Source organism: Calidris pugnax, unplaced genomic scaffold, assembly GCF_001431845.1.
Source record: "Calidris pugnax isolate Ruff unplaced genomic scaffold, ASM143184v1 scaffold3, whole genome shotgun sequence".
In the NCBI taxonomy this organism is placed as follows: Eukaryota; Metazoa; Chordata; class Aves; order Charadriiformes; family Scolopacidae; genus Calidris; species Calidris pugnax.
The window spans coordinates 3047839-3075075 of NW_015090799.1; the positions used below are offsets into that span (position 1 = coordinate 3047839).

The 27237-nt window shown below is 44.7% G+C and overlaps 2 protein-coding genes and 1 long non-coding RNA gene across 6 annotated transcripts in view; 2 read left to right on the forward strand and 1 right to left on the reverse strand.

Moving 5' to 3' along the window:
• The first annotated feature begins 1266 nt into the window (after nt 1–1266).
• The window catches only part of TRAF6 (TNF receptor associated factor 6), a 31953-nt gene continuing 5982 nt past the window's right edge, over nt 1267–27237 (forward strand). Inside the window, exons 1-7 of one of the 4 annotated variants that reach the window (XM_014937161.1) lie at nt 1267–1581; nt 7729–7879; nt 8474–8632; nt 9581–9652; nt 12084–12161; nt 13017–13918; nt 14361–14415. In XM_014937161.1, coding sequence (XP_014792647.1) covers nt 1292–1581; nt 7729–7879; nt 8474–8632; nt 9581–9652; nt 12084–12161; nt 13017–13918; nt 14361–14382 — 1674 coding nt within the window. In that variant the 5' untranslated portion in view covers nt 1267–1291 and the 3' untranslated portion in view covers nt 14383–14415. Of the gene's footprint in view, nt 1582–7728; nt 7880–8473; nt 8633–9580; nt 9653–12083; nt 12162–13016; nt 14066–14264; nt 14319–14360; nt 14416–27237 lie in introns of those variants that run through there. The other 3 variants (XM_014937160.1, XM_014937162.1, XM_014937159.1) reach the window with 3 other exon arrangements.
• LOC106885190 lies at nt 15226–18774 on the forward strand. Its single transcript, XR_001411400.1, has 2 exons — nt 15226–18030; nt 18084–18774. It is a non-coding gene; the product is annotated as an uncharacterized LOC106885190 (long non-coding RNA).
• PRR5L (proline rich 5 like) overlaps nt 23313–27237 on the reverse strand; it is a 68349-nt gene continuing 64424 nt past the window's right edge. Inside the window, exon 10 of the transcript XR_001411399.1 lies at nt 23313–23484. The gene's annotated coding sequence lies outside the window, so the exon portion shown is untranslated. The remainder of the gene's footprint in view (nt 23485–27237) is intronic.

A 27237-nucleotide genomic window follows, 5' to 3' on the forward strand; every position in this document is an offset into this window, starting at 1 on the left:
TTTGAATGCTTTAGAAGTAAATAATACTGAAGTGGTAAAGGGGCATTTTCAGTAAACATAGTAAGGAGAAAGAGTATTCCTCTTTTTACAGGAATTAGGTAGTCAGATGAAGAGATTGCAAAACAGTGTGTTTGTATTTGACCTAGGCTGGCAGGATGCAGTCCTCTCTCCTGGGGATCAGAAGAGAGGTAAAAAAGAGAGATAACAGAAACTGGGACAACAATTTTCCCTGGACTCTGCAAAGAGTCTGGAGACAATCTGAGAAGCAGAGAAGTTTCTTGCTTTAACTTTCCCTAACCATCTTCATCGTCTTCTCCTGTTCATCTCATCCACGTGCTTTCTTCTGAAACCGTCAGTCCCAGCACAAACCCTCCCTCCCTGTATGGGCTTCTTGCTCCAGTCCCCCTCTCCTTCAAGCCCTCCATTGGTGTCCCCTTCCTCCTGACCCCTGTGCTTATTCTGCACTTTAACCTTTTTCCGTTAAGCGTATGATCCATTTTGAAATTGATTCTGGGATCACAGAATCACAGAATCTTCTAGGTTGGAAGGGACCTTAAAGGTCATCTTGTCCAACCGTCAACCCAACTGACAAAAATAGACACCCGCACAACAAACAAGGAGCATCACCATCACTAACCCATACCTCCCAGCACTACATCAACCTGTCTTTTGAACACCTCCAGGGATGGGGCCTCAACCACCTCCCTGGGCAGCCCATCCCAATGGCTGAGAACCCTTTCGGTGAAAAAATTTTTCCTAATATCCAGCCTGAGCCTCCCCTGGCGCAACTTGAGGCCATTTCCTCTTGTCCTGTAGCCTGTGACTTGGGAGAAGAGACCGACCCCCACCTCTCTACACCCTCCTTTCAGGGAGTTGCAGAGAGCAAGAAGGTCTCCCCTCAGCCTCCTTTTCTCCAGGCTGAACACCCCCAGCTCCCTCAGCCTCTCCTCACAAGACTTGTGCTCCAGACCCCTCACCAGCTCCGTTGTCCTTCTCTGGACCCGCTCCAGCACCTCTATGTCTTTTTTATGGTAGAGGGCCCAAAACTGGACACAGCTCTTGAGGTGGGGCCTCACCAGTGCCCAGTACAGAGGGACCATCACCTCTCGGGCCCTACTCACCACGCTGTTCCAGTGGTTTTGGGTAGAACCAGATCCGCACCCTTATTCCGGTGTTTCTAGTTAGAAATACAATTTGTTTTAGACTGGGAAGGCAGGTCTCGGACTATTCTGGATTAACAGACATTTTTGTCACCTTGCAGAGCGTTTCCGTGGAGCCCACCCCAGCGACCATGAGCTTGCTCTTCAGCGACAGCAGCTGCGGGGCCCGCGCGGCGGGGAGCGGGTGCTGCGCGGCCATGGCCGGTGCCTGCAGCGCCGCGGCCAAGGACGACAGCCTCGGCGGGGGCACGGGCAACCCTCCCGCTGCCGGCACCGAGGAGACGCAGGGCTACGACGTGGAGTTCGACCCCCCCTTGGAAAGCAAATATGAATGTCCCATCTGCCTGATGGCTCTTCGGGAGGCCGTGCAGACCCCCTGCGGACACCGCTTCTGCAAAGGCTGCATCATCAAATCGATCAGGTAAAGGAAAACTTATGCAAGTGGCTCTTAAGAGGAAATTCACGTGCCAGAGCAGAGTAGTTTAAGGGCAATGTAAACGGAATAGAACTGCTTAAGGTGTGTTACTGCTGAGTGCTAATAGAACGCTGGGAATTTATAATTCATTAAAGATCTTTTCTTATAAATGCCATGTATGGCCAAAATGTCATGAGTCTGGCGGTTGCCTGAGCTTCAGGTATTCTGCCATTTATACAAGTTTACCCAGGGTACGAATCTAAAAATTTGATTGCATAAACATTAAATAATAATTTTTAAAAAGTAGCCAAATCCTCCATATAACTTCCATTTTCAGCCTAGGATTATGAAACCTGTCTTTTCCCCGTGATTGCTTCTCTAGGTAACTACAGACAAGGTGGTTTCTTCGTGCAGATACAGCAGTTCTTTCAGTTTTTCACTTGAAATCAGCTGCTTCTTTGTTGAGCTGGAAGAGAACGTAATGAGGGAATAGTCTTGAACAAAGCATTGAGAAGAGAAACTGGGTGGCTTTTGGGGGAGTGGGAATGAGATACAAAGGCTAAGCCAAGCCAGGCTCATAAAAATGAGTGATGGAAAGAGCAAGGAAAGGCAGAAGGTACACTGGTAGAGTGTGCTTCCATTACAGCTGGAGTAGTCATCAGGGTGCCACACGTGTCAGTGAGTATGGGAACGCGTTGGTAGAAGGCTAGATGTCATGCTCTAGGGGTTTTCCTGCTTGGCATAAGCCAGATTTTTTCTTCCTAATTGCTCACTTGGTTCAAATGTCACAGTACTTTGGTAGGAATCTAAAGACTTAATTCTGTGTCACCCACGTATAGAATCGGTTAATTTCCAACTGTACTTTGCTCATCTTTTGAAGGCCAGGCTGGATGGGGCTTTGAGCAACCTGCTGTAGTGGAGGTGTCCCTGCCCAGGGCAGGGGGGTTGGAACTCAGTGATCTTTAAGGTCCCTTCCAACTCTAACCATTCTATGATTCTGTGATCTTTATGTAAAAGATCATCAAACTGTCTTCGATGTTACCTTACAACCTTGTTTTTCTCAGGCATTAATTTTTAACATGCAAAATGGACCGTGCTTTCTCGATTGGTTTTCCATACCATTTATCCTTAGTTTTATTCCATTTCTTTTTCTCTGTGGCCTTTATGTAAAGATCATCAAACTGTCTTCGATGTTACCTTACAACCTTGTTTTTCTCAGGCATTAATTTTTAACATGCAAAATGGACCGTGCTTTCTCGATTGGTTTTCCATACCATTTATCCTTAGTTTTATTCCATTTCTTTTTCTCTGTGGTTTATCATTTGTAGCTCACTAAATGAATCGTGTGCCAGCAACCATGCTCTTTGAATACAGCATTTTGTGGGGTTTTTGTGGGCTTCCCTGTAGTTTCTGTCACTGTTGTATCTGATACTACTCTATTTCTTTATGACGTCCCTTTTAGATCAAGGTGGGAAATGTTGGAGCTGAGTATGAGAAGGCAGACTTAATTTTGCATTCCCTGCTTATGACACCAAAAGAGCAGGCTATTTTCCTCAAAAATTTCCAGAAGTTTGTGTGTGTTTGCAGCACAGTTCTTGTTGACATTAATTCGGTCAGTATTATGCCTTCCTAATTCTGCAAGGAGAAGTTCCTCAGGTCTTGCCCAACTGCCCCACGGGTTCCCATCAGCCAGGCACGTGGAAGGAGGCCATGCTTTTGCCCAAACCTGAACCTGTCAGCTTTGGCTCTAATCCAGTTCCCCGGGCACGAGCCGTTGGCTTCACTTTCTGGCCTTTGCTTTGCACATTCCAACCTAAATTCTTTCAGGAGGTTAATGTACATAATTTCATGCATGCTTGTAGGAATTGAATTAGATGTTTGTACTAGTGAAGGCCATTAAATTTTGGAATCCCTTACTTGCTGTCTGCGAGTTTGCTCTATTTGTTGGCATTAGCAGTTTTTATACTATTCTTTAACTTGGATATCTCTAGAAGAAAGAAAAGAAATGTTTAAACATTCTCATGGGAGTATGAGGTCTATAAATCCTGAAGGTAAATTAGTCAGTGCTTAAGTATGCTGAGCTTTAGAAATGTCTACTCACTAATCATTTCAAAGATAACAGAATTCCTAGGTTGAAAACTGAGGGGAAAACTCCGAATTATCAAAAAGGGGTGTCTCGTTTCCAGCCTTGTTTTCCAGTGTTCTTGTTTTCTAATCCTTCTGCTGATGAGCTGCACAGTTACAGTCCTGGGTTAGAATTTCCCCCAGGACTGAGTGAGGAACTGCAGCAAACCCGTGCTCAGAAGGGAACATCTCGTAGCAGGTAGAGAAACTTCCTTCTGAAACCTCAGGCGTGGGGAACGGTTTCTCTTCCTTTTGAAATTAACAGAGCCTTTGCTCTGCTCAAAGTTTTAGGTCTACAAACAGTTCCAACGACCAAAAGCTTTTGCTTCTTTTACACCCTTTCCTCTGCTTCATTTCTATAGATGGTGTGGAGTGTTTCAGTGAATACTAAACACAGGTGGAAAGCATTTTTCAACTTAGAGTGGTTTGCAACATCATCACTGTGATGTTTCAGATTTTTCACTGATGGTCAAGGTTTTCCCTCGTTCCTCATGGAAGCCTGTCCCTGGAGGGCAGTTTGAGGGAACGCTTGTGAAGGCAGAGCAGGCAACCTGAAGTGCCAGACCCCTGAGTCCCTGAAGGGCTGAACCACATCTTAATTGGGATCCATGGATCAAGCTATTGATTTGGAGTAGGTAGTGTCCACAGCACGATATTGATTTGGAGTATGTAATGTCTGCAGTACTATATTGATTGATGTCATTGAGAGGCTTCTGCAGAACTAAAATGAAAATGGAAAGTGATTATTACATCCTGTAAGTACTGTTTTTTTCATTAAGTGACTGTCACAGCCTGTATTTGATCAGGAAAAAATTGCCTCTATTTATTCCTCATTTGCCCACTGTCTAACTCAAGTGAAGGCAGAGATTATGGATTTTAAATGATGAAGGATGGACAAGTAGTTTTTGAGCAATTGCTTCTTACGACTTACACAAACAATTGTAGTTGTCTGTGTTGAAGAAGTTGTGGCTGCAACTTAAAATATTTTTTAAAAAGCTTTTAAAGACCGGAGGCTTAGATCTTACAATGCGAGGGACACCATGAGACCAGATGGATTTGATCACAGTAGATGTTTGCCTCCCAGAAAGCCTTGGCGTCTTTTTAAATAAAGCTGTCTGAAGTGCTTTGAAGTGCTGTGAGTCATGGTAATGAAGAAGCTTATCTACCTGAATAACTACAAATAAAATTTTACAAACGTTACAAAGTACTTGATTAGAAATTCTAGAAGAACTAAGTTCAGATGCAGTAGCTAATTAAATTTCACTCTGCTCTTTCTTCTCCTGTATCTTAGGTCAAAGCCCACTGAGGGCTTGTAGTAGAGCTCGCCAAGTGTCATAACCTCTGTTTATCAGAAAAGCAGAATTACAAGCTGTTTTGGGCAGCAAGGACAGCTTTGGGTGTTGGCCAACTGTTCCAGCTTCTAGGTTAAACTGCTCAATTGCTAAAATCATGGAGCAGGCTTTTTTTTTCAAACAAAATTATTCTGGCTTTACTTTTCATACCTATATTTCAATTTCAAGGGATATTACAGGAATTTTCACTGTACTTTGTAGCAGGTGATTATTGTTTCGCGGGTACGGTTGTGGGTGGCACAGCCCAATGTGATAAATAATTGCAGCACAGGAAAGCCTGTGCTGTAACATGAGTTAGAACTGAGGTGGATAAGCTTAATTCCATGACAGGAAATGTATAGCAACATCTTTGTGTGTGGATGCATCTAAGCAGCCTTTTAAACACAATCCCAATACTCGTAAATGGTGTTTGAAGTCTGTTTAATATACTCTAATAAGTTATTGCTCTTTCCCTACTGTAATAATTGGAAAATTGCCATTCATTCTTATTTTACCTTTTGTCTGCTAGTTATTTAAACTGGGCATCTGGTAATCATTATTTTAAAATAATCTGTTGCTGGCTGTTATTATATATGATTAGCTTTTCTGTGTAGAAACAAGGCTGCTGTCTCACCAGCGGGCTGTCACGTCTGGGGCCGGACTGGCCACTGAAATGAATGACAGATGCTCTTCCTCCACCCCCCGCTCCAGGGAGAGGAAAGAGAGAGAGAAAGAGATTTATGGGTTTAGGAAAAAACTAAACTAATGACGTATTAATAATAAAATAAAAAAGGAAATAATGAAATAGATACAGTATATACAAAACCGTATCAAGCTCCCAGGATGACACCACCAGCAGGCAGTGGGGATGTCCCAGACTGGACTCATTGATGGATGGGAACTGGGTTCCAGCTCTGGGGTCAGGAACACACGGATGGGGATCAAAGGCAGATGAACAGACAGGATCCTCCTCGGACATCGGCCATTGAAGGAAGAGCTGACCCTTTGATCCCTCAGCTTTTCTACTGAGCGTGGGGCAGATGGGATGGAACACCCTGTTGGTCAGTTTGGGGTCACCTCTCCTGTCCCCTCCTCCCCACAGCTGGGACCCCTCTGCGCTTCTCCGCTTCCCACCCTGCAATGGGGCAAACAAGGGGATGAGCTGACCTTGGCTGTCAGAGCAATAAGGGTAAGCAGGAGCCTTTCTGCTCACCATTCCTTGGCATAAATTGGAAAAATCACATTTTGTCAATCTCTGGAAGCAGACTGCGGTCTTGAGGTGTGTTCTTTATTCCATTTGTACGACTCTCAGACGTTCAGTGAGCCAGCTCTTGCAAGCAAAACCTAGGAAAGGAAGTTCATTGTCTCTTTCTGAAGTCTCGGCGTTACCCCCGCTTCCTCTGGCAGCACCACTGAGGGAGGAGTTGCTGAGCAATTATTTCCTTTTCCAACAAAGAACACAAATTCCCTCATGGTCTCCGCAGCCCACTTGGTTCTGCTTCCCCTCACGGTCACAGGCAGTGACAATGATCTGGCCTTTGATCTTTGGACCACAAGCGCGCTCTGACATTTTTTCCACCCCATGTATTTTTCCATTTTTTTGGTGTTTCCATTAGCACGTCAGCTCAGAAACTTTGATCCCTTGTTCCTCTTCAACTGTATTCCTTCATTGAGAATAGATACGTTCACCTACTGCTTTCAGAGATGAGCTGATACTGCATATTTTTTAAAGGAAAATTTGATGGAGGTGATCCCTTTTTCACTCTGTCTTTAAAGATTCTTGTGTTTAAATGCAGCAAGACAGAACCTGGAGAAGTGGAACAGGCTGTTAGTTCTCCTGGGCAAGTTCCACCACCGGACTCCAAACATTGGCCAATTGGCACTGTCATCCACTCTGTTGGCTGCTCAGGTGGCTTCGTTACAACACCCAGTCCCCAATCCAGTGTAATTCTCATAGTTACTGGTAATTTTTGTATCTGGAGTTTTTTTCATCCTCCTTTGCCGTACAAACTAAAGGATGACCAACTGATCACATGGTTGTACAACGAAAAGTAATTTTTGTATCTGGAGTTTTTTCATCCTTCTTTGCTGTACAAACTAAAGGATGACCAACTGATCACCGATCAAAAGCAGCAAAATGGGCTGTATGAAAAGTGGATGGTTGTACAACGAAAGCAGCAAAATGGGCTGTATGAAAAGTGGTGCCAAATAGATGAAGTGAATCTGGGAAGAAAACAAAAGGTTTTGCTTTTTCTCTCAGCTGTGATCACCTTGGCTGTTTATAAAGTGAGAAAGAAAGGAGAGAAGGTCCAAGAATCTTTAAAGGATTGTTCTGAAATAATATGTGAAATGCTCTGTGATGTTTGAGGTATGTGAAATACTTACAAAAGCAGAATCTTCTGAAGTTTCTTTGCAGATACTCTGGAAACAAATCTGAGGAATATATCATGGCATTTTTCCAAAGAAAAAATATTGAGTTCGAGAAGTGCTGGGATCCCAGTCGTGCCTCCTCTAGTGAAACTTGCATGTTAACAATTTCTCTGGTGTATATTGTATACTGTCTGGTAATTGCCACATAAATGCCATTGTTTTCAAACATTTCTTAATGTGTTATAGTTGTTTTGCTGGCTTGAAAATATTTTAAACAAAGGGCAAAGGAAACTTGGAATCTCTTCTTCTTTTCTTTTCTGCATTGTAGAGATGCAGGTCACAAATGTCCAGTAGACAACGAAATTCTACTAGAAAATCAACTTTTTCCTGATAACTTCGCTAAACGGGAAATCCTTTCGTTAACGGTGAAGTGTCCCAACAAGGGCTGCGGTATGAAGATGGAGCTGAGGCATTTAGAGGTGAGGATTAGTTTTCAAAATACATAACCGTGTTTGTATGGACGAGTAAAAATTCCAAATAACTTAACATAGATGGTCATACCTGATCCCTGCTTATGCATTGTTCATTCAAGACTATAGCTGCGTGTTTGGTGGAGGTTTTTGGTGAGTCTTTAGTTGTAATATCTGTTTCTCAAGTGAACATCATAGCGCCTGAAAATTGCACTAATGCAGCTTTCTCTTTGGGGTCATTCACGTTTGTCTTTTGATGAGCTGTATCTGTACCTCCCTACAGTCAGTTTAATATTCCATCAGAGCAGCTAGATATATTAGTTGAAATGGTTGTTTTGGAAAATAATATACAAAGTTAAAAGGATAAACATAAAGCTAAATTTTTTGCCTGAGAGCATTCTTAAAGCTGTGAATACACGAAGCTCTGATCTTAATAACGGGACAATAATGGGTCACTGGCAAAGTTAGCGTCTAAGTGGATAAGGATTTCTTTGCATGAAGGACAGATTGCAGTTTCTTCCTCTTTACTGTGCTTTATCTTGAAAACAGATGAGGCAATAGTACCTGTTTGTAGTATCAAATCCCTCTTCTCTCCTTGTTTAGGACCACCAGTTGCAGTGTGATTTTTCCCCTGTGGAGTGCCCACAGTGCCAAGGAGCCTTCCAGAAGAACCATCTGAAGGAGCACATGACGCAGGAGTGTCGGAGGCGACAAGTCTGCTGTCCCAACTGTGCCACGTCTGTGGCCTATGAAGATAAAGAGGTACTTAGCAGGAGTCTTAGTCCTTCAACCTTCATTCACATGGGTTTGCTTGTAAATGGAACGTCAGTTAGGAAAAAAAAAATAGGTTTTGGTGTAGAAGAGCTGTTTGTGAGAGGTGAGAGACTGCAGAGTCTGGAACAGGGGAAAGCTGGGGAGAGGGTTGTGCTTCAGTACAATTCTTGGGAACCCTGTGGTGTGAAAAGGCTTGAGTAAGAACCATTTAATTTTGTCCTTACCGTTGGAGAGGCCGGTATCTACTGCTGAAGTGAGACACAAGCAATATTTTCATCTGCGGTTTTTATGCCTGGCAGAAAGGATGTGTCAGGAGATGCATCTTTTGGGGATAGCTGCTCACACACAAGACCAAAAATAATTTCTGAATTCTTCTCCTGACTCTCCATTTTTTATTTAGGTAATACTGAGGATGGTCCTTTGATTTCTGAGCTTCCTTTTCTTCCTTTGTATATCGATGTGTTTTATTCCAAGGGTTCTTAATTTTTATGATATATTGTGAATTGTCAAACAGAAATACCTCATATAGTCCAATAATAGAAATGATATCAATATTGTGAATTGTCAAACAGAAATACCTCATATAGTCCAATAATAGAAAAAAAAAACCTTTAATATAGCTCTACTGCAATTGAACATGAATTTCAGAAACTTTGGGAAAAATTCAGACTCCTTTGGAGCATAAAAGCTTTAGGAAATAAAATATCTGCAACTTTATGAATCTCTTGTATGAGTCCAGGAAAAAACAGTGATTACAGAAGACATGCTGTCCAGGGTAAGGGGATTGTCTTTGTTTCACAGTTGTATGCAGCTAAATGCAACATTTGAAATGTAAATAAAAATATAACATCTTATCAGAGGTGATTAGCGCTCTCTTAAATTGTGTAGCTTTATTGATTGTTTCTTTCCTCCCTTTTTCTCTGGTTGATCACTAAGCTTCATGACCAAACCTGTCCACTCGCCAATGTGTTTTGTGAATATTGCAACACGATGCTCATCAGAGAGCAGGTAAGAGACTGCCTTTCTCCCTGTTTAGTTTGGGTTGGATGTTTTGTATTTACATTGCTGCTTCAATCTGAAATTAAACTTGAGGAAACAGTTAATCTACTAGCTAATAAAACTCTGCCTGTCTCTCTCTCAGAATGTTGCATCCAGTGCAGGTGCAATACTCTTAAATGCTGCTTCTAGCTGGCAAGTGGAGTCTGGTAAAACTCTGCAAGATTTTTGGTTGAAATCCCATTGTTTTGGTAAACAGCTTCTCGATAGGGGCCTGTGATGCATGTTTTGCATCTCGAATGAAGGTTGAAGAATACCAAGCAGCTGCCAGTGGTTACGGCTGACACTGGAAGACAAGGCTTTGATTTGTGCAGAGAGTATTTATAATTGGAAAGGCACTGTTAGAAAGTAGCTAGAAATAATTCACTATCAAACTGTAGATCCTGGCTGGAATTCTGCTTCTAGCATAGTAGCCATTATTATTTCTTCTATTCAATAGCAACTTAACTTCATTGACAAGAAAATGATAACTTACTGAATTTGCAGCTGTTTGAATGGGATGGCAACTATGTTAATGGGTTAAAATAAAGAATGGTCTTGTCAAATTGGAGAAATACTCTGAAAAACAGGATTGAGTATATTAACAATGAAGGTGAAAATCTGTTAAGGTAGAATAATGAACTGCAAAAGTAGGGAACAGAGAATCCTAAACTAGTTAATGGTTTAGAATTAATGGCTGACCTATATTAAGCTTGTGATCTGCTTCATCCTGAGATTTAAACATGGCAGACACACTGGGTTGTATAAACAGGTGTTTTGCCTTGAAATCCAGAATTATCCTTTGTTCTGTTTAGGGTTCATAAGGCCTCAGTTGAAGTTGTCCAGCTTTTGAGGGGGGAATAACAGGGAGAATCCAGAGCAGTGAGATAATTTGGTCTGGAAAACACAGACCATAAGGAAAATCGAAGTAACTTGAGGTTTTTGAGGAGGAGGATAATGAAGAAAGGCACAACAAGTATATGCAAGTGGTGCTTCAGAAGGGACTGTGATCCAGCTTGTGGATAGGCTAGAAACAAAAGGCGTTTCTTCTAGCAAGAAAACTTGAATGTTTTCTGATATCATAACATCATAGAATGGGTTGGGTTGGAAGGGACCTTAAAGATCATCGACCCCCTTGCCCTGGGCAGGGACACCTCCCACCAGACCAGGTTGCTCCAAGCCCCCTCCAACCTGGCCTTGACCCCCTCCAGGGATGGGGCAGCCACAGCTTCTCTGGGCAACCTGGGCCAGGCTCTCACCACCCTCACAGAAAAGAATTTCTTCCTAGTATCTGATCTAAATCTTCCCTCTTTCAGTTTAAAACCATTACCCCCTCATCCTGTGGCTCCACTCCCTGATCAAGTGTCCCTCCCCAGCTTTCCTGGAGCCCTTTTAGGGATGAGAAGGCTGCTATAAGGTCTCCCCAGAGCCTTCTCTTCTCCAGGCTGAACACCCTGACTCTCTTGAGCTGTCTTCATAGGAGGGATGCTCCAGCCCTCAGAGCATCTGTGTGGCCCTTCTCTGACCCCGTTCCAACAGGTCCATGTCCTTCCTGTGCTGAGGACCCCAGAGCTGGACACAGAGCTCCAGGTGGGGTCTCCCCAGAGCGGAGCAGAGGGGCAGAATCACCCTGCTGGCCATGCTTCTCTTGATGCAGCCCAGGATGCAGTTGGCTCTCTGGGCTGCCAGCACATGTTGCCAATTCATGTTGAGCTTCTCATCCACCAACACCCCCAAGTCCTTCTCCTCAGGGCTGCTCTCCAGCCATTCTCCGCCCAACCTGTATCTGTGCCTGGGGTTGCCCCGGTTGAACTTCTTGAGTTTCGCATGGGCCCACCTCTCCAGCCTGTCCAGGCCCCTCTGGATGCCATCCCTTCCCTCCAGCGTGTCGACCACACCAGCTTGGTGTCGTCAGCAAACTTGCTGAGGGTGCACTCTATCCCACTGTCCATGTCTCCAACAAAGATGTTGAACAGCACTGGTCCCAGTACTGACCCCTGAGGAACACCACTCGTCACAACCCTTTGAGTGAGGCCATCCAGCCAGTTCCTTATCTGCCAACTGGTCTGTCTGTCAAGTCCATGTCTTTCCAGTTTAGAGAGCAGGATGTCATACAGGACAGTGTCAGATGCTTTTCACAAGTCCCGGTAAATGACGTCTGTCGCTCTCTGTTGTCTAATGTAAGGGCAAAGGCAATGAATTGTTCAAGTACATTCAAGGGGGACCTAGAATTTTTATCAGCAGCTAATAGTTTTATTAAAAACTGCCATATTTCTTTGAGAAATTTTGTAGGCATAAACTGATTGGACTTCAGGTACCTATTCAGAGTCCATCCAGCTGTTTTAGGATGATATAAAAGAATACTCTTGATGGAAAAATTAATTTCAAATCTGATTTGATTTAGATGCCTAACCATTATGACAATGATTGTCCTACTGCCCCAGTGCCGTGTTTTTACAGTGCCTTTGGCTGTCCTGAAAAGGTAAGCCTTTTATCAGAATCATTAATTGCAGACTTTCTGCATGTTTTTGGAGGGGTTTTTTAATGTGTTTTCCTGTTCTTGTCTCATTCACCAGCCCAAATCCCCTGTTATTTGTGGTGGGTTTTTTTTTTTTGTTTTGAGGTGTCTTAATTCTAAAATACTGTATGTTGATATATTGCCTTTCAAAAGTCTTTTCAAATTTAAAAAAACTTTGTGAGTGATTTGCTTGATGAACTTGCTTTTGTTAATCCATGAGGGTTTTCTCAGCTTTCATGTCAATAAAGTAGCTTCTAGCATTTCTTCCAAAGTTGTGACCAAATACAGTTATGGCTCTTAGAGTTTAGTGAAGAATACCTCACAGTGCTTTGAATTTTATTAAATTCTAAAATTATTTCATCTGGATACTCTTATTTCTAGCTGTTTAATACCTCTTTGTAAAAATGGATCTTTTCCCTTCATCATTTCCACATCAGTTTTCACACGCCTTTGTATTTGGTACTGTGGAGCATTTTAGCAAATCAATGAAGGGAATACAGTGCTGATTTAGAACACAGAAAAAATACTAAATGTATGTTTGTCAGTAACACTTTTTCACTATGTCGCTGTTTTGAGTTGAACAGTATTTACCCACATGTGTTTGAACTTCTTTTTTCATTTATTGTAATAGTGATCTTAAATTTGGAGCCCTCCATTGGGAAGGTGCTGCTTGGTCGTGTCACCTCTCCCTGACTCACATTCCAGTTTTTCTCCCATAACAAAAGCAACTTGTTGTTGGATTTTCTTCAGTGCCACGTTTAAGGTGCGATTGTAGAGAATTTTTGGTATGTTCTTAATGCTGCATCTCTTCAATTCTAGATGCAAAGGAATGAACTGGCACGACACATGCAGGAGTTCACTCAGGTTCACATGAGGATGATGGCTCAGAGTTTCCAAAATATCAGAGTTACTGCTACAAATCCCGTGCCCTTCATCAATGGCCTGCCCTTTGAGCCTGCCCTCTTCTCGCACGTGTCGCGTGCCGCCTGTGACTGCAATCCAGAGGTTGAAAACTTCAAAGAAACTGTCCAGCAGTTGGAAGGCCGTCTGGTAAGACAAGATCACCAAATCAGAGAGCTCATTGCCAAAATGGAGACTCAGAACACTCACGTGGCAGAGCTCAAACGTACTATCCGAAGTTTGGAGGCCAAGATCACGGAAATGGAGGCACAGCAGTGCAATGGTATTTATATCTGGAAGATTGAGAAGTTCAGTGAACTTCAGAAAGCCCAGGAAGAAGAGAGACCTGTTGTAATGCACAGCCCTGGCTTCTACACCGGGAAGCCTGGCTACAAGCTGTGCCTGCGCCTGCATATCCAGTTACCCAACGCTCTGCGCTGCGCTAATTTTATCTCCCTGTTTGTCCACACTATGCAGGGAGAATACGACAGCCATCTGCCCTGGCCTTTCCAAGGCACTATACGACTTTCTATTTTGGATCAATCAGAAAGCCGTGAAAGGCAGGATCACGAAGAAGTCATGGAAGCTAAACCAGAGTTACTGGCCTTCCAGAGACCAACGATTCACCGCAATCCCAAAGGGTTTGGTTATGTGACTTTCATGCACCTGCAAACCTTGAAACAAAGAGCCTTCCTGAAGGATGACACCCTTCTGGTGCGCTGTGAAGTTCTAACTCATCTAGATTTAAACAGTCTTCGCAGAGAAGGATTTCAGTCTCGCAGCACGGATGGACCTATGTATCCCCTAAGTCTTCACCAGAGGTATGGAGCCACCCGTCGTGTTCTTCCTAGAATCATAGAATAATAGAATGGTTTGGGTTGGAAGGGACCTTAAAGATCATCTAGTTCCAACCCCCCTGCCCTGGGCAGGGACACCTCCCACCAGACCAGGTTGCTCAAATAGCCATCCAGCCTGGTCTTGAACCCCTCCAGGGATGGGGCATCCACGACCTCCCTGGGCAACCTGTTCCAGTGCCTCACCACCCTCACTGTAAAGAATTTCTTCCTCGTATCTAACCTAAATCTCCCCCCCACCAGCTTAAAACCATTGCCCCTTGTCCTGTCGCTACTCTTCTTTGTAAAGAGTCCCTCTCCAGCTCTTCTGTAGGCTCCTTTCAGGTACTGAAAGGCCGTTATAAGGTCTCCCCGGAGCCTTCTCTTCTCCAGGCTGAACAACCCCAACTCTCTTGGCCTGTCTTCATAGGAGAGGTGCTCCATCCCCCTGATCATCCTCGTGGCCCTCTGCTGGACCCGCTCCAACAGATCCATATCCTTCCTGTGTTGAGGACTCCAAAGCTGGACACAGAGCTCCAGGTGGGGTCTCACGAGAGCAGAGCAGAGGGGCAGAAACACCTCCTGGGACCTGCTGGCCACACTTCTCCTGATGCAGCCCAGGATGGGGTTGGCTCTCTGGGCTGCCAGCGCGCACTGCCGGCTCATGTGGAGCTTCTCATCTACCAACACCCCCAAGTCCTTCTCCTCAGGGCTGCTCTCCAGCCAATCTCCACCCAACCTGTATTTGTGCCTGGGATTGCCACGTCCCAGGTGCAGGACCCTGCACTTGCCCTGGTTGAACCTCATGCAATTTGCACGAGCCCACCTCTCCAGCCTGTCCAGGTCCCTCTGGATGGCATCCCTTCCCTCCAGTGTGTCAACTGCACCACCAAGCTTGGTGTCATCACAAACTTGCTGAGGGTGCACTCTATCCCTCTGTCCATGTCACCAACAAAGATGTTAAATAATACTGGTCCCAGTACCGACCCCTGCGGAACACCACTCGTTACTGGCCGCCACCTGGACATGGAGCCGTTGACTGCCACCCTTTGGGTGCGTCCATCCAGCCAGTTCCTTATCCACCAAGTGGTCCATCCATCGAATCCATGGGTTTCCAATTTTGAGACCAGGATGTCGTGTGGGACAGTGTCAAATGCTTTGCAGAAGTCCAGGTAGATGACGTCAGTCGCTCTGCCCTTGTCCACCAAGTGTGTGGCAGTATTGTAAAAGGCCACCAGATTTGTCAGGCACAACCTGCCCTTGGTGAAGCCATGTTGGCTGTCTCCAATCACCTCTTTATTTTCAGCGTGCCTTAGCAAGGATTTCAGGAGGATCTGCTCCATGATCTTGCCAGGCACAGAGGTGAGACTGACCAGCCTGTAGTTCCCAGGGTCTTCTTTGTTTCCTTTTTTGAATATGGGAGTTATGTTCCCTGTTCTTCTCCCACAGTAACAAAACATGCTTACAACATGTCCATATGGGCTGCATTTGGCAAAGATTATAGTTGCCAACATAGTTGATCTTCACCCGAATAGAACTTTTTTGTTGCTGTATTTGCTGTGTTCAGATATTTGGTATTGTTCTCCATTAAAGTAATAAGCTACTTCTGTAGCAAGCTAACTAAATGAAGTGCTGGTAATTAAAACTTCACTGCCTACGAGAAAATCTATCGAAGTACGTGTACATCTGGTCTTGGTAAAACTTCAGTCATGTCAGAAAAGACCTGTGAATCTTCTCACCTCAGTGCCTTGGAATAAATACTGTAGCAGGGAAATAGTTAAATTAATAAAGATGAGGGGAGTTTTGTTTTTTTGTTTTTCACAGAGCTTGGGAAAGTTAAGACAGTTTCAATATTGACCTATCTAGAATTTGGAATTGGCTATGCTGCTCTTGAGATCCAAAGTCAGGGTAAGCCTTTGCGTCCATCACTGAGGGTTGAGGTGGGTTTTGACCCTCCTCCTCCTCAACGGAGTTGCCTTCAAGAAGTTGTGTGTCGGTGCAGAGTCGATGCTGGTGTTGGTGAGTGACACGTGGTAGTGGTGGGGAGAAGGTGACATGACTCTGAGCTGACCTCACTGGAGAAATACTCGTGGTCTGAAAGTACTCCCCTAATTCTCTGTATTTTGATAAATCTTTCTGTAAGCGTGTGCTCTGATGTCAGTCACCAGCACTTTGGAGGGGAGGAAAAGCCTGTTAATTAGACAGTGTGAGGAAAAATTGCCATCCTGTTGGCTCTCAGGAAAAAAAAATCTGGCTTCCACAGTTGGTCATTTACCAAACACTAGATTGAGCGCGTCAAGAATTCCTGAGCTGCCTCGTGTTGCTGTGTTGCTGTCTCCTCTACTGACTGTGTGCCCTGTAGGTGGGAGTTCTGACCAAAGCTGAGGAGCTCAAGTTTGCTGGTGCTAAAAGTCTTAACTTCTCATGGTGCTGACAAAGTTCTGAACCTTGTCTTTAAAAGGAGGGAAGAAAAAAGGTTTTGGTCACCCCACAAGTTAAGTACACCCTGTGAAACTGAAGAAAGGAGTAAGCCATACGTAAGCATATGTAAATTATTTCCCCAAGTTACTGAAACAACCCAAAGACTTGAGAGACCAGAACCTGAAAGATACTGAAGAGTGTTGGAGCTATTCGGCCTCATCACAGCAATCCCACGGGGACCATCGATGGGGAAAGGGCATATGCTGAATATATACAAGGCTCATGAAAGACTGCTGTATGTAATATAAATATATTGATTTGGGAGGATACTCTGCCTGCGATTAAAAGTTCCTACCACTTTGTTCCTCGTATCCAGATGAGTAAAATTTATTTTGCAGATAGAGCCTAGTAGTTGAAGGATTGTGTTCACTGGAGTGTTGTCACTACTGAAACATGAACTTCCTGGTTAAAGGCAAATGCAGTCACTTGTTGACTTATTTAGTGTATTCTCTGTGTTTAGAGGACAGGTCAGCACATACTGCTCAAAAAAGGAAAAGATCCATGCTTTAAAACTGTCTTTTTCAAAGCTCTTGGATGGTTTTGTACTGAGTAGCCTCATCCTATCAGCTGAGCTCTTTCGGGGTGTCCTCTCTTGGAGCGTTCCTCGTAGTTAAACCCTTCTCAGCCCAGAGCTTTGAACGTGTGGGGCTGTGCCCAGAGGCACCGTCCACCAGTTCTCCACCCATTTCCAACCCCTGTTAGTTACAGGGTTTTTCCCAAGATGCTGAAAGACTACTGTTCTCCTCTCCTTATTTTGAGGGCGTTGGGGGTAAGGGGCAGAAGAAATATTTGTGATTTGAGACCTTCTTCCTGCCACAGTTCCTTTCTCAACCCTAGTGATAGGAACAAAATTGTCCTGTGTCTGTAAGTTTATACCCAAGACCCACTAAGTGCATTAATACTTTCTTTTCTTTTGAAGCTTTGCGTTATGAACTGAATGTTTGCTTTGAGCCTTATCTGCTGGATCTGCCTGGGGAGGAGATGGGGTTTGGTGGCAGGTTCAGGAGTTTAAATGATTCAGGGTAATAATTGTACGAGAGCACAAGTCGATGGGAAGTAGAAAGCTACTGCATGTACGATGCTGCATTGGCCACAGTGATACGAATGCTTTAGTCACTGCTGCTATTCTACTCTTGTATTTTAATATTGCCAAGTAGAACTCTGAGTGATGCTAAATTACTGTAATGCCAGAGTTTTACATGAAAGACTTTCAGAGCTGATCTGCTAAGTATCAGTTAAATCTTTCTTGTTGTGAAAAATTATAGATGCTAACACCTACATGTTCCATTTTCCACTTTTTTCCCCCCCACCTCCCAAGCTGCTCTTCATTTTAGCTGCAGTCCAGAGCTTTCTCATACCAAAAAGATCATCATCTTTGGCTAATGGAAGGACTTACGAGTCTACATTGTTCCCCTCTAATTGTACAGTCTTCACAACTAGTGTCTTAGTCCAGCTGTTCTAAGGTTACCACCAAGAGATTCAGTTTCTATGTGAAAATGTATTTTCACTGAAAAAGCCTCCTTTCCTTTCCCCTTCCTGATCTTTTCTTTTGAGGAATTGTTTTACCTTGGTGGAATTGAGGTGGAATTGAGCTAGAACTGCTTAAATAGGAGAGAAAGGTATGCGGTGTTGAGAGTTACAATTGCTAGAACTGCTTAAGTAGGAGAGAAAGGTATGCGGTGTTGAGAGTTCTCTCTAAAACAAATATGAAGAAACATGGGGATTTAACCAGTTCCCTGTGTAATTTCTTGAGGAATGGGGTTCTTTAGTTCTGTAACTCTGGGTGCTTTGCAGCATTCCTGGGTCTCAAGGTGGTTTAGAAAGTGGCTTATCTGCTTCTGTCTTCCAAATTTCTGTTGTCTTGAACGTGTGTTAAGCCAGCCCCTCCTGCTGTGTGTGTTTGCAAAGCTGCTATGGCACAAATCTTCCAATTATAGTATATTACAAATGTGTTTCTTTTTTGCCTCTGAATGTCTTCCCCTGCAGGGCAGGGAAAATTATTTTACTAAAAATGTTGGTATGTAATGTATATGTGGGAGCTCAGATAATGTGAGATGTAAAGACTCGGTTTTTAAGTGTCTTCTGATCTGCCTGGTCACGTTTGCTGTCAGGGGATTGAACTTGCTGATGAAATAAAATGGGGGTAGCCTTACTTTAAAAATGCTTTCACATCAGATATATTGATGCTGGATGCGAAGGAGTAGTCTGGGGCCAGTGTTAAAGGTTTGTACTGGTTTGTCTGAACAGAATGAGAGTACTCCTTGCCCTTGGAAGTATAGATTGTTTAATATATTTTGTAATTAATGCATAGCTATATTTCTGACAGGATTTTGAAAAATAAACTAATTAAACTGTGCACCGTATGTCGCATCTTTATTCATATGGATGACTTTTCAAAAATATTACCCTTGTGGTACTTCCTGACTTGTGGGTTTCGGGGTTGGCTGCTTTTCAGTGAGAGAGCACCACGAAGGCAAACAACGTATCTCAGGGTACAAGGCTTCTGTCAATTATAAAGAGTAATGATAGTTGTATTCATTACTAGAAGACGGTGTAATTGATGATAAACGGAGTGTTCTCATCGTCATCCTGTGATTTTAAGATGCAGCTCTGAAACACGCTGCAGGCTCTCGCCCCTCTGGCCACATCCTGCTCACTTGTTCTGTTCACCACAAAAACAACTGCGGGTCGAAGCTTTGTTGCAGGATCATCAGATCAGAAACCAAAGGAGTTCCTCCTTTGGCTGTAAGAGAAATAAGCATTTGCTTCACGGCAATTGGCTGATTTCTCTCAAGCACAGAGGCATGCTGGGGCTGGTTTGTAACAGCATCTGCAGGAGGAGATGTTTTGATCTCAAACTTCATGGCCTGTTGAGTGTGTTAGTGTTCAAAGCCTTCAAATTCTGAGGAATCAGAATCATCATGGTCAGAAGAGACCTTTGAGATCACCGACCGAGTCCAACCACACACAAAAACAAAACAATCAATCCCGGGCACTAGAGCATAAACCGTCATGGTTGGGAGGAACCTTTGCGATCATCAAGTCCAACCACACACACACACACACAAAACCCCCCCACAATCTTGGGCACTAGAGCATGCCCTGAAGAGCCACGTCTACACGTTTCTTAAATCCCCCCAGGGATGGTGACTCCACCACCTCCCTGGGCAGGCCGTTCCAGGGCCTGACCACCCTCTCAGCAAAGTCATTCTTCCTCAGATCTCATCTAAACCTCCCCTGCCCCAACTTCAGACCATTTCCTCTGCTCCTGGCATTGTTCCCTTGGGAGAAGAGGCCAACCCCCACCTCTCGACACCCTCCTTTCAGGGAGCTGTAGAGGGCAAGGAGGTCTCCCCTCAGCCTCCTCTTCTCCAAACTCAACATGCCCAGTTCCCTCAGCCTCTCCTCGGATGACTTGTTCTGCAGACCCCTCCCCAGCTTGGTGGCTCTCCTCTGGACACGCTCCAGCCCCTCAATGTCCTTCCTGTAGTGAGGGGCCCAGAACTGACCACAGCCCTCAAGGTGAGGCCTCACCAGTGACCAGGACAGAGGCAACATCAGTGCCCGAAGCAAGTGGTATTTACTAGACGTAATATCTAATGCAGTGCAGTTAATGTCAAGTTAATTATGACTTTATCTTTCATACAAATTGGTCATAATAGCTTCCCTAAGTAATGGAGAGGAAAGCGTGCTCAGATACCAGCAGCTGTTGTCTTAATCCATTTTTAATGGTCAGTGTATTTAAGTACGCTAAAATCTTTTGGTGAGATGGAGGAGGAATGGCCTTTTTTTTTTTTAACAGGAAAAATGGGCACGTGCAGCTGCACCTGAGAACAGAAAGCACACAGAAACAGAAGGGATATAGAAGGAATATAGAAGTACGTTCACACCCATGTACGTACAAGTGTCTCAGGTACCTGGACGTTTCGGGGGAAAAAAAAACACGTGCAGCTGCACCTGAGAACAGAAAGCACACAGAAACAGAAGGGGCCAGGAATATAGAAGTACGTTCACACGCATGTACATACAAGTGTCTCAGGTACCTGGACGTTTCGGGGGAAAAAAAAACAAAACAAAAAAACCTTGACTTTGTACTGCTAAAACATATGTGTACCAGGATATTCTGATTAAATGTTCTGTTGGGTGAATACCAGCTCCTTGCAGCAACTCCACAGGAAAGATGCATTTGTTTTAGCTAAAATCCTCAGTGGTGCAAAACCAGTTGCTCTGCCGCCCTCCTTACCCCCAGAAAGCACCAGCCCAGCACGGAGGCTGTTCCACCTGGGGAAAAAGAAAATCTCCTTGTGCCGTTCCTTTCGGCCCTGTCCTGGGCGTTCAGCGCTTTGGTGCTGTGAGGATTAAGTCTCTTCCGAGGCAGTATTTACAGAAGTCAACAAAGCTTCCTAAATTAGCCCCAATGAGAGCTGAGTGTGCCTTTAACATGCAATCACGGAATCACAGGATGCTATGGGACTGAAAGGGACCTCTGGAGAGCATCTCCTCCAACCCCCTGCCAGAGCAGGTCCACCCAGAGCAGGTCCCACAGGAATGTGTCCAGGTGGGTTTTGAATGTCTCCAGAGAAGGAGACTCCACCACCTCCCTGGGCAGCCTCTGCCAGGGCTCTGCCACCCTCACAGCAAAGAAGTGCCTCCTCATGCTTAGGTGGAACTTCTTATATTCAAGTTTGTGCCCATTTCCTCTTGTCCTGTCCCTGGGCACCACTGAAAAAAGACCAGCCCCATCCTCCTGACACCCTCCCTTTAAGTATTTATAGGCATTGATCAGATCCCCCCTCAGCCTTCTCTTCTCCAGACTAAAAAGCCCCAAGTCCCTCAGCCTGTCCTTTTAAGAGAGATGCTCCAGGCCCCTCATCATCTTTGTAGCCTCTGCTGTCCCCTCTCCAGCAGTTCCCTCTCCTTCTGGAACTGGGGAGCCCAGAACTGGTCCCAGTGCTCCAGATGGGGCCTCCCCAGGGCAGAGCAGAGGGGCAGGATGACCTCCCTCCACCTGCTGGTCACACTCCTCCTGATGACTCCCAGGATGCCATTGGCCTTCTTGGTCACAAGGGTCCATTGCTGGCTCATGGTCATCCTGTTGTCCACCAGGACTCCCAGGTCTTTCTCCTCAGAGCTGCTCTCCAGCAGGTCACCCCCAAGCTGTAACTGCAATCAGTACAAGAATAGACTGGGAGGTTAATGGGCCAAAACTGTTGAGTAGGGAAACCAGGCCTGTCTACATAAAAGGAGTAAGGTGGCTGGTGAATTCTGCCCGTTGCACATTTTGGCTCAAAAACAAAATAAATAATTAAAAAAACACCACCCAAAGAAAGACAACCCTAAAATAATCTCAAACCAGCACCCCTGCCCTTCGAAGAGGGAACTGTTATCCCAGCAGGAGAAATGCCCGAAGGACACACACTTTGCTGTCACCCTCAGCCTTTTCCCCCCACGGAGCCGTTGTCTGCTCCCTCGGGAAGGGGTGGCCTGACCAGGCTGGATGGAACCGCCTGGTGCCACCACCACCAGCCTTAGAGCATCCGAGATTCTTGGTTCTTGTGAAACCTGCACATTTCCGTATTTCTGGCCTTCATGTCTTTTTCCTTTACTCATTTTAATTTTTTTCAGTTAGATCTAACCTCCTCGATAAAAACAGGTGTCCCTGTGCTCCGAGGCAGCCGTGGGACAGTGACTGGAGGCTTGTCAGGGTTCAGAACGTGTGAGGAGCTTGTGCTACTTCTGCAGTCTTTTTCCCATTCACAAACAATAAAAAAAAAAAACTCAACCCAGGGACAGAACTCTCCTTGTTTTTCCTATTCTCTCTTTTTTTCATTTCCACTTGCCTGCAAGGACACAGAGAGAGGTTCTGTAGTAGTCACCGCTTGAGTCCACCCTCACTCATATTTTCTTCCAAGCAGAACTATTACCAACGACTTCTTATCCCCTCAAAAAGACTGCAGTTTTCTTTATTTCAAAAAAAACCCGTGATATCGTAAAATTGAATTTACCTTGCTATTTCCTGGTGGAGGAGGAGCAGGTGTGTCCTGAGACACGGCATCACGGAGAGAATCTTCCTGTTGAAAGTCCCAGGCCCCGTTTCACTGTCCTTTGGCCACCGAGTTTGTTCCACTGGAACCAGCACCCGGGTTCCTCAGCTCCAAAAGGCCGGGGTTTTCCTCTCAGATGGAATAGGAAAATTTGTGAAACTGTGGGAGAAGAAGAGGCTGTGAAACAGGAGGATAATGTCCCTTATTAGCTGCCGTCCCAGCCTCCACCCATGAGCCTCCTTGTCCTTGCTGTTGGGGCTCTGAGGCGACGCAGCCCATGGAGGGAAAAAAGAGAAGAAAAAAGAAAGAAAAAAGAAAGAAAGAAAAAAGAAAAAGAAAAAAAAAACAAAAGAAAAAAGAAAGATAAAAGAAACAAAAAGACATAAAAGAGAAAAAGGAAAAGGTAAAAAAGAAAAAAGAATAAAAAAAAGAATAAAAGAAAAAAGAATAAAAAGGAAAAAAGGAATAAAAGAAAAAAGAAAACAATAATTAGAGAAAAAAGAAAAAAGGAAAAAGAATAAAAGAAAGAAAGAAAAAGAAAAAAAAAAGAAAAAAGAAAGAAAAAGAAAAAGAAAAAGAAAAAAGAAAGAAAAAAGAAGAAAAGTAAAGAAAAGAAAAAATAAGAAAACAGAAAAAAGGGCAAAAGGGAAAAAAAGGGAAAAATGAAAAAAAAAAAGAAAAAAAAAAACGCAGAGAGAGGTTCTGTAGTAGTCACAGCTTGAGTCCACCCTTCTTCCAAGCAGAGCTATTACCAACCACTTCTTACCCCTCAAAAAGACTGCAGTTTTCTTTATTTCAAAAAAAACCCGTGATATCGTAAAATTGAATTTACCTTGCTATTTCCTGGTGGAGGAGGAGCAGGTGTGTCCTGAGACACGGCATCACGGAGAGAATCTTCCTGTTGAAAGTCCAGGGCCCTGTTTCACTGTCCTTTGGCCACCGAGTTTGTTCCACTGAAATGAGCACCCAGGTTCCTCAGCTCCGAAGGCAGGGGTTTTCCTCTCAGATGGAATAGGAAAATTTGTGAAACTGTAGGAGAAGAAGAGGCTGTGAAACAGAAGGATGATTGGCACATGGTGGAGCAAGCTCCAAGGATTCACCTGCAACATACAGTCATAGAATCATAGAATCACAGAATGGTTAAGGTTGGAAGAGACCTCAAAGATCATCAAGTTCCAACCCCCCTGCCCTGGGCAGGGACACCTCCCACTAGAGCAGGTTGCTCAAGGCCACATCCAGCCTGGCCTTGAACCCCTCCAGGGATGGGGCAGCCACCCTCATAGTAAAAAATTTCTTCCTGAGATCTGATCTGAATCTTTTTTCTTCCAATTTAAAACCGTTTCCCCTTGTCCTATCATTACACTTCCTGGCAAAGAGTCCCTCCCCAGCTCTCCTGTAGCCCCTTCAGATATTGGAAGGCTGCAATGAGGTCTCCCTCTTCTCCAATGAGTTCTCTTCTCCAGGCTGAACAACCCCAGCTCTCTCAGCCTGTCCTCACAGCAGAGGTGCTCCATCCCCCTGATCATCTTTGTGTAGGAGAAGAAGAGGCTGTGAAACAGAAGGATGATTTCCCTTATTAGCTGCCATCCCAGCCTCCACCCATGAGCCTCCTTGTCCTTGCTGTTGGGGTTCCAACGACTCTGAGGAGGCACGCAGCCCATGGAGGTTTCTGCGTTCTACCATTCCATCCTGCTCCTTTGTCCCCACCAGCTCCTTGTCACCTCCTGGAGCTGCTGCTTCTGTCCAGGACACTCACCCCGCTCAGCAAGGACGAGGCCAAAGGGTGAGCAGAGCAGAGTTTGGGCAGCTGGGGACTGACAATTTTGGAAAAACCCTCCTGCATTCCCTCAGCTTAGAGAGCTGCCTGGCAGAAAAGGCCCTGGGGGGGTTGGTGGACAGCCGGCTGAACAGGAGCCAGCAGTGTGCCCAGGTGGCCAAGGAGGCCAAGAGCATCCTGGCCCGTGTCAGCAACAGTGTGGTGAGTAGGGCCCGAGAGGTGATTGTCCCCCTGTACTGGGCACTGGTGAGGCCTCACCTCGAGTACTGTGTCCAGTTTTGGGCTCCCTACCATAAAAAAGACATTGAGGGGCTGGAGTGGGTCCAGAGAAGGGCAACGGAGCTGGTGAGGGGTCTGGAGCACAAGTCTTGTGAGGAGAGGCTGAGGGAGCTGGGGGTGTTCAGCCTGGAGAAGAGGAGGCTGAGGGGAGACCTTCTCGCTCTCTCCAACTCCCTGAAAGGAGGGTGTAGAGAGTTCTCTCAAGTCACAGGTGACAGGACGAGAGGAAATGGCCTCAAGTTGCCCCAGGGGAGGTTCAGGCTGGATATTAGGAAAAATTTTTTCACTGAAAGCTCTGGAGACATTCAAACCCCCCTGGACACGTTCCTGTGAGACCTGCTTTGGCAGGGGGTTGGACTAGATTATCTCCAGAGGTCCCTTCCAACCCCATGTGATTCTGTGAGGTCTCTCGGGCAGGAGGGCACATGGTGGAGCAAGCTCCAAGGATTCACCTGCAACATACAGTCATAGAATCATAGAATCACAGAATGGTTAAGGTTGGAAGAGACCTCAAAGATCATCAAGTTCCAACCCCCCTGCCCTGGGCAGGGACACCTCCCACTAGAGCAGGTTGCTCAAGGCCACATCCAGCCTGGCCTTGAACCCCTCCAGGGATGGGGCAGCCACCCTCATAGTAAAAAATTTCTTCCTGAGATCTGATCTGAATCTTTTTTCTTCCAATTTAAAACCGTTTCCCCTTGTCCTATCATTACACTTCCTGGCAAAGAGTCCCTCCCCAGCTCTCCTGTAGCCCCTTCAGATATTGGAAGGCTGCAATGAGGTCTCCCTCTTCTCCAATGAGTTCTCTTCTCCAGGCTGAACAACCCCAGCTCTCTCAGCCTGTCCTCACAGCAGAGGTGCTCCATCCCCCTGATCATCTTTGTGGCCCTCCACTGGACCCGTTCCAGCCGGTCCATGTCCTTCCTGTGCTGAGGACTCCAAAGCTGGACACAGAGCTCCAGGTGGAGTCTCACGAGTGCAGAGCAAAGGGGCAGAATCACCTCCCGTGACCTGCTGGCCACACTTCTCCTGATGCAGCCCAGGATGGGGTTGGCTCTCTGGGCTGCCAGCGCGCACTGCCGGCTCATGTGGAGCTTCTCGTCCATAAGCACTCCCAAGTTCTTCTCCTCAGGGCTGCTCTCCAGCCAGTCATCTCTAACAGGGCAGGGACACCCAGCTCATGAACAGTTTTCTCCAGGATTAGGCAGGACACAACCCACAGACCACAAGCACACACTGACGTACATCCCCCCAGCCATTCATGCAGAAAGCAGAGCAGGCCAGTCCTGCTGCTTCTGACATCGGTGCTTTTTTATGTTTGTTAGTTGTTGGGTTTTTTTGCTGAGGGATGGGGGCATTATTTCCAAACAAATTTATGGCTGGGGTCTTCCAAAGCACATCACCAGTCAGGGGTCCTGCCTTCAGAGCTTCTTCACTCATACCGAACATCTGTCTCCTTGGAGGACTATTTCCACAAGCCTAATTTGTGGACACCTAAAACTTCCCTGTCTTAAGAGGTCATTTTCTTGCAATTCAGTTCCAAAATCGAGAGTGTTTGATCCTTGCTTTGCTTAAAATTTTTTTGAAAGTTTGTTGAATTTGTTGAAGTTGAATTTGTTGAAGGTTCTCTTTGTAGCCCCTCTTAATAGCCCCCCAAAAGAGGAATTTTCACTTTAGCCTCAAGCTCCATGTAAGGTCTGACATGGAGTTTTTTTTATTTTAGTCTCAGCCTTTTGCTTGTTGCGGTCACTTTTGATCCGTCAGAAGGGTGATGTGGATGGACCTTCACACCTACGTTGTTAGTCCCAGGGCGTGCAGCAACGTAAATGTGTAGAAAACCCATCCTTCCCCCTGTCCTCTGCTCTCCCTGAACCCCCAACCTAGAAGATTCTGTGATTCTGTAAAAGCAGAAAGGAGAGCTCGCTGAAAGCCCAGCGATGGACTGTCTGACAACGTGTGTTTGTTAGCCCTCCCAGACAGAATCCTACTGCCACAAAACTCAGCTGATAATGGACACACTGGAGGAAAAAAGAAAGAAAAAGAAGAGAAAAAGAGAGAATGAAAAAAGAAAAATGAAAAAAGAAAAAAGGGAAGAAGAAAAAAGAAAGAAAAAAAAGAAAAAAGAAAGAAAAAAGAAAGAAAGAAAAAAGAAAGATAAAAGAAACTAAAGACATAAAAAAGAAAAAGGAAAAAGAAAAAAGAATAAAAAAAGAATAAAATAAAAAAGAATAAAAAGGAAAAAAGAAAAAAAGAAAAAAGAAAGAAAAAAGAAAGAAAGAAAAAAGAAAGATAAAAGAAACTAAAGACATAAAAAAGAAAAAGGAAAAAGAAAAAAGAATAAAAAAAGAATAAAATAAAAAAGAATAAAAAGGAAAAAAGAATAAAAGAAAAAAGAAAGAAAAAAGAAAAAAGAAAGAAAAAAGAAGAAAAGTAAAGAAAAGAAAAAATAAGAAAACAAAAAAAGGGAAAAAAAAGGGCAAAAAGGAAAAAAAGGGCAAAAAGAAAAAAAAAGGGAAAATGAAAAAAAAAAGAAAAAAAAATGAGAAAGGGCAACAAGACAATCCTTACATTTTTTCACCGGCTGTGCAGAGCAGATCGTGTTCTGCAGAGTCCTGAATGGGGCCAGGCTTTTTCCAGTGGTGCCCAGGGACAGGACAAGAGAGAACGAGAACAAACTTGAATATAAGAAGGTCCACCTAAACATGAGGATGTACGTTTTTCTTGTG